The sequence below is a fragment of the Clytia hemisphaerica genome, unplaced genomic scaffold (assembly GCF_902728285.1).
Source record: "Clytia hemisphaerica strain Z4C2 unplaced genomic scaffold, Clytia hemisphaerica genome assembly, whole genome shotgun sequence".
Lineage (NCBI taxonomy): Eukaryota > Metazoa > Cnidaria > Hydrozoa > Leptothecata > Clytiidae > Clytia > Clytia hemisphaerica.
The window spans coordinates 208,975-220,856 of NW_027103875.1; the positions used below are offsets into that span (position 1 = coordinate 208,975).

Sequence of the window (11,882 nt, forward strand, 5' to 3'; positions counted from 1 at the left end):
GATGTCTTGTAAATAATTTGAAAGAAATAATATCCCTTTAATTGACGTCATGTTTTATGTACAAGAAAAGTTCTCCCTCCAAGTAAATGAAAGCAAATTTATCTCTGCTTATCATGAAAACTCGTATTATTTTGTCTGGTTTACCGAAACCTATCCGAAATCTTCAATGAATCTTTTCACTTATTTTTCACTTTCAAACTTGAACGGAAAATATAATGTTTGTTGTTGAAAGAAATCAGAAATTCTTAACAATAATTAAAAATGTTGAAAAATTAACATTATGTACAAAAAGTGTTCCAGTCTTTTCATCTTTCTTTTATAAAGTGTTCAAAGGAAATATTTTCGTTTTCCTCCGGCGTTCAGGTCATCTCATACTCTACAACAGTTGCTGCAAATCGTAAGCATGAATTCGATCGGGTATCAAGCCTACTGCAATTAAGGAAAACAAAACTGTCCTGATTCCACCAGAATGGCCATCAGTTCAAGAACACCAACTTTCTCATTATCTTCCTCTTTGTCGCTTTAGAAGAATAATCCACGCATTCTCCGACTGCTTCCGTGTTTGTCATAGATTACATTGAACTTGCTGATCAGCTAAAGAAAATAAAACACAATTGCTTGTAAACTCGCAAATCCTTTACCAAAAAATACATGTTTTTATAAGAACAAACTATATAAGAATATTTTAAGAACAAGTTAAGAATATTTTTAAGGCTTTGTAAACACCCAATCTCTCAGGACTTAAAATTAATGAAAATAAAAACATGTTAAGAACATTTTCAGGCTTAAAACTCAAAAGGACATCCAAAGGCTTTAAAAATTCTGGATGTTCTTATAAAAAACGTGTATGCAAAAAACTGTCCTTGAAATGGACCGAAATTCTTTAAAAAACACCAGTGGTAATCTGACAAGCAAAAATCACTTGTATTCCTTTCGTAAATACCCTAAGGGAGTATTTTTGCTTGAAGTGAGACACATTCATAAGAGTTATAACTATCTCCCATGGAGGTCTCAAGGCCAGGGAATCTCTGCAGACTGCAATTCAGTGACCTTTCTTTATCTTTGATGAACCATCTTTGGTTTTGAGCTGAAAAGAGTTCAGAGGACGCAGAAGGACGGAAAACAGTGTCTAGCAGTATCAGTGTCTACCAGTCTTTATTTTAAACAGGTTTTGAGGCAGAGATTCTACAATACAATACTACAAAACCTATTGTTCAATCTAATCCTAGAACATGTTCAGACGGATCGAGAGTGTTCATATTGGTTTCAGAACGTTTCGAAGAAAGAAAACAGAGCAGTTCCGTTCCACTGAAAATAGTGGAGCGAAACCGTTTCAATCTGTCTCTTTTTTCCTGTTTCGAATTTTGACGTTCACACTTGTTTCGGAATCGTTTTGTTTCTGAATGATACGGAACCGTAACGTCTGAACATGGTCCTAGTGTAATAAATCATGTGCAGATTCTTGAAGTCTCGGGTAAATCGAAAAGATACCTCATTAGTGATACTGCATCCCTTAGTGATGGTTGCTAAGTAGGACATCAATGTGATGTCACTGCATTGCTGAAATGGAAGAAGAAAGAAAGGGCATTACTACTAATTTCTTGATGAAAAATTTGAAATAAGTTTCATTGGATACATATTCATAAAATTATATACATTATCGAAATATTGTTGAAAGAAAATGTGTTTTTTGTTTTAATTTTAAATTGGATCACGCTATCTCTGGCTTTATATATTTAATTCTTTTTTTTTTTAAATATACAAATTATTCTTGGTTGCTATGAAATTTGTAATTAGCACTAATTAAACAGTGGGTGAGCGTGGCAATTATCACAATAATTATTAAAATTCTCGATGAAATAAATGACAACCCTGACCTTGACCACAAAACAATGGACAAGAAAATTATATTTAATATTTCCGATTGACGAAAAATGTCCCGAGGCTTTGAGAAAAATTCTATCAATGTTTTATTTTTATACAGTTCATTTTTTCTACTTACTTTAATCGTAGAAATTTTAGCGAGACTAATTTTAGCGTTTTAACGAGTTTTCCCTATTTTCGCTAAAATAAATCTCGCCAGAACACGCCGAATCATCAGATCGCTAAAATTTATCCACGCGAAATTTCTGGTTATATTGCCTTGATACATTTTTATCAATAGGAAGGGTTTCAGTGCAAAGAAATGCTATAAAACGAATTCAATCAATGATGTAATACGAGTATTCGCTAAAATTTATCCACGCGAAATTTTCTGAAATCGTGATTCGCTAAAATAAATCCAAAAAAAATCAAGATTTTCCTGGCTCGCTAATATACGCTAAAATTAGTCTCGCTAAAATTTTTACGATTAAAGTAGATCCTCTTCTTGCAATAAAGATACAACTCTGTTGAGCCTTGCCTGTTTTATTTGCTCTAAAAATAATATATATGATCAATCTCTTACTTCGTGAAATTCTCCTTGAAATTCTTTGGTGTTGAGCACCGGCAAGCGTTGACAAAGACTCAGACATTGACGCATAATACTCTGATCTAACGGAATATGTCCTGGAAATTTAAATTGAAGATTTTTTTCATTGCATATGCAAATTTTTTCGATGTGAACTATTTATGTGAGTTATGTGAGTTATTTATTGAACTTTCGTAAGTAGCAGTAGTAAGTTTGCAAGTGCAGTCGTCGGAAGCGACCCAAAGGCTCCTATTTTGATAGCTATCTACCCGAAGGTAGGAGAGAGCGCCACCCTACTACCTTGCGCACCGTAGCCGTATGCTCTACCACTACAGTACAGTCGCTACACTTACTTACACGTAAAGGAACCCACCCGCTTTATATAAAAGTTTTCATTCGTAGAGAATAGGCATTCATATCTCTAGTGATATAAACTTGAAATATCGCCCTGATAGTATTCTTGTAAGAGTTATCCTTTAATAATAAATACACTCAATATTCAAGTCTTGAGTCGGTGAAATACAATGAAGTCATATGCACTGAAGAAAATATAAACTAGCGATGAACCATGACAATTTGTAATTGAAGTAATTTCTTTGAGAGATTTGAATAAAAAAGAAGTTAGTAGCAATGAAGACTCATTTGACCATCTTTGAAAAAAGTGTCATTTTTGAGAAAAGCATTGAAAGTCGCTTAGCAAAGACCTGATAAGTAGAAAGAGTGCTGAATATGGCATTTTAACTGATCTTTTTTTTTTATATTTTAAATACAGTGCTTCTCAGGGTTTTTCCATCTTCCATTTGTATCTCATTAGAACGTCTTTTTTTCAGGCCTAGTGTGTCCAGCATGCTACTTTTATCAATTTTCTTTGTCTAGGTTATTGTTTTTCCTTTGTTTATCCAATTCTTTCACTAAATGTATTTGTAATACTATTTGAAAGATTATTACGTAAAATAAAATTTTAACTAACCATCTTTGACAGCGCTGACATACTGGAGAATGATATCCACTCTTGAAGACAACATCTTGATCGCACTTTGTTGAACCTGCATGTACTCCGACACTTAAATATACAAATAAGATATATTATTCAGGGAAAAATGTATAGGACAGGCTTTAGCAGGACGGTCTGATACTGAAAATTATCAACAGAAAAAGTTTCAAAACGTTAATAACATAAGTAAACAGAAAAGTTGTTGTTGTTTATACAAAGTTTGGTATATATAAAGGTCAGTGATTGTTGCATACAATTCAAGATGTCGGATGGAAAGGCGAACAGGTCTATTTATTTACTTTATATTCGAATTATAGAATTCTACTAAACATCCTAAACAAACATTTTATAAACTTGTTCTTTTGCCTTGTGAGTACACATACCATACAGGCTCGTTTATCTTACCTTGAGAGATCTCTGATTGAGCGGCAGTGGAAACCCTAGCAACGTGGTCTACCCCTATCCTCTCTGCTTCTTCAGTCACTAAAGTGTATTGAACTTTGATGAAGAGCATTCTAGGCTAGGAGAGAAGAAAAGAAGAGCATATAAATAAACCTTGCTTGAAAAAAAAATGATACTTTGCAGAAAACATTTTTTTTGGGAATTTGAAATTAAGCTAAGATCATATTCATAGATATGGGTATAACTATAAGCAGAGCTTTTTCTAAGCACTTTGAGCTGGACCGTTTTTGTTAACTTAGATTGAGTTTCTAATATGCTTAAAAGGGAATTTTTTCCGCAAAGCTGTATATTTATAAAGCTGGGGGTTTGGTTGGTGTTCAGAAGGTGCAGCTCCAAAGATATTTTGAATATGTAGATAATATTAGAGATTTTTGTTTGTAAACAACAAACAAGTTTAATTTTGCTAGAAAATATATTTTATATTTTGGATTGTGTATTTTGGCCGGTACACGAACATAAAAAAAGTGTTTAGAAAAATCCCTTGTATAACTCAGTTGAGCGGCTCAAATATTTAGAATTTTTCAGTACCTGTTGGTCAATGATGTCAATCATAGATTCGTAAATCGTAATCGGAAGCTGAAGAAAGAAATAGAATGGGGGAGTGTTTGGGAAGTGATTTTATAGGGAACATTTTCATGATGGTTGTTACCAAAATGTTATTTTTCTTGTAGCCCTTTCGTGAGAAATGTCTTTCAGTGATCTCAAAAAGGTCATTTGATAGTATGCAAGTTGAAATCATTGTCACCTGTTGTCACAATGATAAACGAGAACTGTTCAAGATAAGTCAAATGTGGTTACTTTAAAAGAGATCTTACATTTGATGATTTGGATAAAGGATCCAGTTTTAGAAGTAATGAGCTTTCGTTGACAGTAATCATCTAAAAAAAGAGAAACAAATAAGTTCAACTGCACTTAAAAAAAAACTAGTGAAAAGCTAGTGAAAACTTTGGAACTAAAAGGATTCCAAAGGACAGTTCTTCAAGTCCAAAGTTCTCCAAGTCTACTTTATGTTAGATTAAGAGAATTATTCAAGGTATACGTGAAACCCCTCTCATTCTTAAGGTCGGGTTAGAGCTTTGCTAATATGAAAAAAGGTGAAGGGGAAGATCTTCATAATTAATGGCAAGCCATAAATGGTGAATTTGTTTCTCAACTGGATAGATTTCTGTCTACAGACGGAAAAGTTGCAGCACTGGTTTGGAGAGCATTGCACAAACCTGTTTTTGTATTTTAATGTCTTGCTCAGTAGCAGAGGATGAACCAACAGTATACCATCCAAGAAAATCCAAATCACTGAACACCTGACGAACTAAGAGAAAGGAGGGAAGATGGCAGGTAAACTCATGTTTGCAAAATACTTGTTCAAAAACCTCATAATGTTATGATGTCACTTATCTTGCACTCCGAAAAATTGAAAAACTAAACCAAGCTCAATGATATTAAAAGCTTTTATCTTCTGCAAAACTAATAGTTATTATTTGGCTAAAACGTGAATTATGTGTCATTTTACGGAAGTAAAAAATTTTATAAGGTAATCTACTTACACTGTTCCTCTTTGTTTTGAAAATATTCCATTTCAATAACACATCCCTCAGCATTCTCCGAATGTTGTAATTCAAATGAATTGTAAAGCTCCAAATTTCTTCCATTCTGTTTCCCCAACAGTGCTCCATAAACTGAAATGAAAAAAGGCTGTTACTATTTTAAACCCCAGGGGGGAGGGGCACTAAAGGTGAACATCCTACCGTACGTGCAGCCCTTAAGGGTCCTTTTTCCAAGCCTTGGAAAGAATTGTACTCTAAGGGTGTAAAATTTGGAAAATCTGACCACATTTTACCTTGGTCAACAAATGGTCAACAATTTCCAAGGCTAATTTTGGGTCACACATACAATCTTTTTAAGTCGAGTGCCCCCGGGCTTTAAACAAACCAGTCTTAGAAGAGTCCAATTCATATTTCATCATAGCTATATGATTCGCTTATTGAGCATGTGTATCTTATAATTATTGTAAAACGGTTCTTGTGCTTGAATTTAAAAATCATAAAACAAACTTAACCTATTTGAGTCTGTTAAATGACGCGCCTTACGCGCCCATGCACCTTACGCGCCCACGCGTCTGAATTTTGACGCGCCCTCTTACGCGCCTTATTATCAACGCGTCCTAAATTTTTGACGTGCCTTGCAGTATTACTACCTTATAGCGATAGTTAATGCTAGTTTAAAAATGTAATCGATTGTGGTGTACTTGGGATTATAGTATCGTCTTGTTACAATTGATTAATTCACGGACCAAATTTCAGACTTTTTTCACGTGAATTTACTCTCAGGTGCCTAATAAAAATGGGTTGATCAGATCTTGGACGGAAAATATCTAAAATAGACTTAAAAGGGGTTTATTTCAATGGATAAATATTATTTCCGTGAAAAAGGAAAAGGAAATATTATCCTTGCAATTTTTAGCCTTAGGGATGTAATATGAAATTGTAAAATTTGAAAAATCAACGTGGTATGATCAAAAGTTATTGATTGGTTTCTTATAAAGACGATGCTTAAAAGAAATATAGATATGCTCACGTTAAGCACAATTCCTTCCTGGCTTTGCTAAAGAACTAATTACCGAAAGCCTAATTCCCTCAAATCAAAAGTTATTGATTGGTTTCTTATAAAGACGATACTTATAAGAAAAATAAATATGCCCACGTTAAGCACAGTCCCTTACTTGCTTTGAAAATACTGCTTACTGAAAGCCTAATCCCCTCAAATCAAAAGTTATTGATTGGTTTCTTATAAAGAAGATGCTTATAAGAAAAGTAAATATGCTGACATTAAACACAACTCCTTACTTGCTTTGAAAAGAACTAATAGCGAGGTTAAATATCGGGTTTGCTCTAGAACACGTTTCCGTTCAGTTTCTTGTTCTAGAGCAAATCCGATATTTTTGCCCGGGGTATGTCTGCCTAGCTTTCGGGTTAGCCTGTAGAAAAGTGCCGTAGCGCGAACGAAGGCTTCAAAAATTTGTCCGTCGTCCTGAGTTATCTACTGATACTTAGCCTCAGGGTGCGTCGGTAATAAGGCAAGTAAGTAAGGCGCGTCAAAAATTTAGGGAACATCGATAATAAGGCGCGTCGAAATTCAGGCGCATAAGGCGCCTAGGGCGCGTGGGCGCGTAAGGCGTGTGGGCGCGTAAGGCGCGTCATTTAACAGACTTGTTTTTGGGTATAATTTTCATTTCATTTTTGGTGTTAACCAATTCTCAAATTGACAAATAGAACTGTTCTAAATGCTCTTTTATACATCTTTCATTTAAGAAATGATCGCAAAAACCTATTAGCAAATGATGATCAAAACATGATAATAGTAACATTATACCATTGTTGAAAACAAATGTTGAAACAGTGCTCGATACACTGGGTAGAGCTTTATATGGATTTTAAATTTTAACAAATGAAAATATATGTAATTAGTAACATTACAAACCTTTAGGCACGACTCCTTCTTGGGCCTTGATACGGGTATAATGATCAGATATATTCATGATAACAAGTGGATGCAGTGCAATAGTAACACTTGCGGGAACTCCAGTAGCAAGGAACTCTTCATTGTCAGCCTCAGGGACTACCCCATCAGCGACAGATGATGAAGATGGCATCTCAGTTGAGCTTTCGTCATTCATTTTTAGCCGTTTTGATTGTTGAAACATTTATTTACATATCATACTGAAAGTAAATATACATATTTATAATGCAGATTTGAAATCAAATGTTACATTTGGATACCTTAATACCTTTTTCAATAAAAATTGAAGTTAAAATACAAAAAATTTTCAAACAAGGAAAAGCCATTCATTTCAGTTCATTTACGAGATCTTTCCTTCATATTTTTTAGCATTATCTAGGGTCTAGAATAGAAAAAAAAACAGACTAGTCAAATAAATCAGATAATGATTTTTCTTAAACTCTTGATTTTCTTTTTAAAAAACAGAAATACAAAACTTAAATATCATTTGGTCTAATGTCGACACCCCTCCTCTAATTCCGACACTCTTTTTATCAGCTGAAATTGATAGAAAGGTTGAAACTGTTTTTCTTGGCTTAGTGGTCACAGAGGAATAATTTTTTTTCAATCAGTGATTCAAGCTTTCATATTCAGTCTAAGCTTAACTCCTATTATCAGGATTAGAAACTAGGCTAGTCTTACCTCTTTTATCTTTCCCTTTACAACAATACAATGCTGACAAGTTGACACAACACATGTGTACATGTGCATTGACAAGTAATCCCTGACAGAAGTTTATATCGAAATCTGCAACAAAAACGACAGTGGTCTCTTCTACTGATTGTTTCCCAGCGCTCCTTCGCAGCTGTTTATCAAATTTCCACCAATGAGGTTGCCACATTTCAAACGGCCCTTGTTTTTGGCACCTGTGGCCTTTCAGTGCCTTGCACGACGGACGGCTGTAAAATCCCACCCTTTATATATTTGTTTCAATTCGTGATCCGTGGCTTACGTTTTTTCTCATCTTCAATTTACTGAAGAAAGCAGGAATTTGATGCGAGAGTTAGATTGTCAACAAAGTGCCGTAAAAAATCATTGAATAAATATTTTCATTTTGAAACATAGGTGCAAAAAAGGGAAACATAGAAAAGTTTCATATTTCATTGCATTAATCGAAATGGGGGATTTGGAAAATTTTCTATGTTTACTTTTCAGTAGTTTTTTGCACAAACCCCTGTAACTATGGGCAAGCACCCCGTTGCTAAGATGTTGGCTTGAAATCGAAAAATGAAACCACTCAAAACAGGGATATGTTATAGCGGAGCTGGATATCTCTGTCCCTGACATTAAAATTTGATATGAAATTTAACTTTTTTAATTACAAACTCGTGAAATTTGGATTTCCTCTTAGCCGATGTTTCTGCTGCTGCATTTATCGTTCACGATTAAAAACTTTTAATTATCAAGAGGGTCTGTAAAACATTGGTGAATGACAATTTAAAAAAATGAAAAACATTGTTTTCATTAGTAAAGTTATAAGAAATTTCTTCTCTAAGATTATAAATAGTACTTTTTCATTTGAAATACCACGCTACACCGAGGGTGCCTCACTTTCTAACTGATATTTTCAGATAGCAATAGACAGGCAGCTGAGGTCACAAAAAAATTGGACGGGGTGCGAACAATCCCAAACCACTTTTAATTGAAAATATACAACCTAAATATCTAGAAACCATCAACCGGAGTTGTTGAAATTACTTACCGGACGTGTCCGGTAATATTTTAGTACCTGATGACGTCATGCGTGCCCATAAGGTAACTGAAAAAATTTTGAGAACCAACATAGACATTATATACCGATCGAAGCGTTTTTTAACGTAGATTAAGAAAATGGTCAGTAACCATATCTGAAAATTTTGCTATAAAAAGTTAGAACGCTTTTCCTTTATGTCCGTAACGTCAATTTTACCTGTCCGAGACGAAAAAAAAATCAAAAATTCAAACTTATCAAAATTGAAATCTAAGACCGCCATTCAAAAGCTCTCAAAAATCGATATAGAAGACTTTTAAGTGGATATATATGATTTCTCAACCTAACTCGAGAAAATCGATCCTAAAGAAAGTGTAAATATGACGTCATCAAAACTTCGGAAGCTTTTAACTTTTTATTATCAAATTTTCAGACATAGTTACTGACCTTTTTCTTAATCTACGTCAAAAAACACGTCGATTGGTATATAATATGTCTATGCTTTTTTTCATAAAAATTTTCATTTTGCTTGTGACGTCATCAAATACGAAAATATTTTCGGACGCGTCCGGTAATTATTTTCACACTGTCCAGTTGATGATTTTGTGTTCAGAAAGGTCGTATCTATTGAAAACAACTGTTTAAAGTTTGCTCGCAAACTTTGTAGCTACTGCACTTTTTTATGTGACCTCAGCTGCCTGACTACAAGTCGGTATGTCTGATTATGGAAAAAATTTGAAGTCAATTGAAATGGTCGTGGATAGATTGTAAATGACTCTCCGGGATTTTTTCTACTTTCTCTACTTCCTATCTTCCATTCTATCTCCTCGTCTATTCTATTTTCTGACTCTCAGACCTGTTTTCTGATGATTTCTACTAACTTTTCCATATTTCAAACTTTCTCCAAATATCGACCTGACCGGGATTCGAACCCACCAAATGAAAGAATCTCTGATCAGAAACCCAGCGCGCTATCCCTTGAGCCACACTCGCACAGCAGATTACAAAATTTGTAAATACTTATAGAGACAAAAAAGACGGGGGTAATGTTATTGTAATATGGGTAAAAGTACCCCTTTTTTAACCTGACTGAAATTCAAGCCGTTACTAGCAACCCTGCGGGGCCCAAGGCGCCGAGTATGCACCAGGCACAGTGACAAGCCGTTACTAGCAACCCTGACCCTACCTAACTGATAATAACAGAACCCCCGTCTAAATGGAACCACCATACCCCCGTCTAAACGTTTCCGCAGTTTGAAAAAATTTTCGCCTTGGTAGTCATTTACAATCTACCCGACACCAATTGAAACAACATTTGTCAAAATATTTACATCCGAAATTTTTAAAGAGAAATCATGAAAGCTTCTCAAATTCATAACATACGCTGATAAAAAATAGATTTCAGTTACAAGGAAGCTTTTGGGGTATCTTCTACAAATATTATTTTGATGAAAAGCAGGAAAATCATAGCAAAATATGTGCAAACATACTTCTATTTCTATTTCTATTTTTCTAGAATTCTTCACAATTTCTCAAATTCATAACACACGCTGATAAAAATAGATTTCAGTTACAAGGAAGCTTTTGGGGTATCTTCTACAAATATTATTTTGATGAAAAGCGGGAAAATCATAGCAAAATATGTGCAAACGTACTGCATGAATACTTTGTCTGCTTCATTATTCTTATAAAAACAGAACACTCAAGGGGACAGAGATGGATTTCTATTATCAACAGTTTACAATAGACCTTTTTCAAAGAGGACGTCCTGTTGAATAATTATGTAGTCCAGCCATAAAAACAATGTTAGAGCCATGCATAATTACTGTATCATGCATATTGTAATAATTATGCATGGTTTTATCATTGTTTTTCTGCTGGACTACATAATTATTCAACAGGACGTCCTCTTTGAAAAAAGGTCTATTGTAAACTGTTGATAATAGAAATCCATCTCTGTCCCCTTGAGTGTTCTGTTTTTATAAGAATAATGAAGCAGACAAAGTATTCATGCAGTACGTTTGCACATATTTTGCTATGATTTTCCCGCTTTTCATCAACTTGGAGATTGAGTGTTTGTAAACATAGAATTTTTTTTCATAACCTTTATTTGGGGGGTCGGAATTAGGCAGGGCTGTCGGATTTAGGACCACTCACGGTACTAGCTTCACTTGAGGAAATAATAGCGGAGATCTGCACTTGGGGTTAAAAAACTGTCTGCACTTTGCACCTGAAAACCTCAAATTTTGCACGCCTGCACTTGACTATTTGAACTTGAAAAAGTCACAAACCACATGACCCGAACTTGGTAGCTGACCACATTATTTTTATGCGTTTAAACACAGTAGCAAGAATGGGCCGAACAGTACCGTGAGATCGGGTAACTTGCATCAGTGAGTGGAGGCTAAAACATGCATAGCCTGCCCCCTCAAATGATGACTGACCAATTCTAAGCAGCAAAATTTCAAAACAAATGAACTACGCAGCTCCGCTTGCAGCTCTACTCTACCATTTATGTTTTGATTTAATTTTGTATTTTAAGAAGCGCCTTAACTGATGCAAGTTACCCGATCTCACGCGTCACGGTAACTTAAATGTAACTAAAACAAATAGATAGATAGATAAATAGATAGATAGATAAATACCTCTAAAACGATATTTTCGATATTCTGAGATGATTTGAGCAGCCTACTGCACTGCAGCCTGTATTGTTGGAAATTAGGTCAGTGGTT

General features: G+C 34.7%; 2 protein-coding genes across 4 annotated transcripts in view; one reads left to right on the forward strand and one right to left on the reverse strand.

Moving 5' to 3' along the window:
• The window catches only part of LOC136808393 (large ribosomal subunit protein mL41A-like), a 175,899-nt gene that overhangs the window by 59,526 nt on the left and 104,491 nt on the right, over positions 1 to 11,882 (forward strand). The window lies entirely within an intron of this gene.
• LOC136808387 (COP9 signalosome complex subunit 6-like) lies at positions 168 to 11,882 on the reverse strand. Of its 2 annotated transcripts, none has more exons than XM_067064925.1 (11): positions 11,796 to 11,882; positions 7,383 to 7,621; positions 5,450 to 5,581; positions 5,123 to 5,214; positions 4,721 to 4,783; positions 4,434 to 4,481; positions 3,849 to 3,963; positions 3,420 to 3,512; positions 2,447 to 2,547; positions 1,492 to 1,560; positions 168 to 594 (listed from the first exon to the last, which is right to left on the reverse strand). In XM_067064925.1, exons 2-11 carry the CDS (start codon positions 7,603 to 7,605, stop codon positions 523 to 525), a joined length of 1,008 nt encoding a protein of 335 aa, XP_066921026.1. In that variant the 5' UTR covers positions 7,606 to 7,621; positions 11,796 to 11,882; the 3' UTR covers positions 168 to 522. The 2 variants fall into 2 exon arrangements, with proteins under 2 accessions (XP_066921026.1, XP_066921027.1); XM_067064926.1 differs by lacking the exon at positions 11,796 to 11,882 and adding an exon at positions 8,103 to 8,387.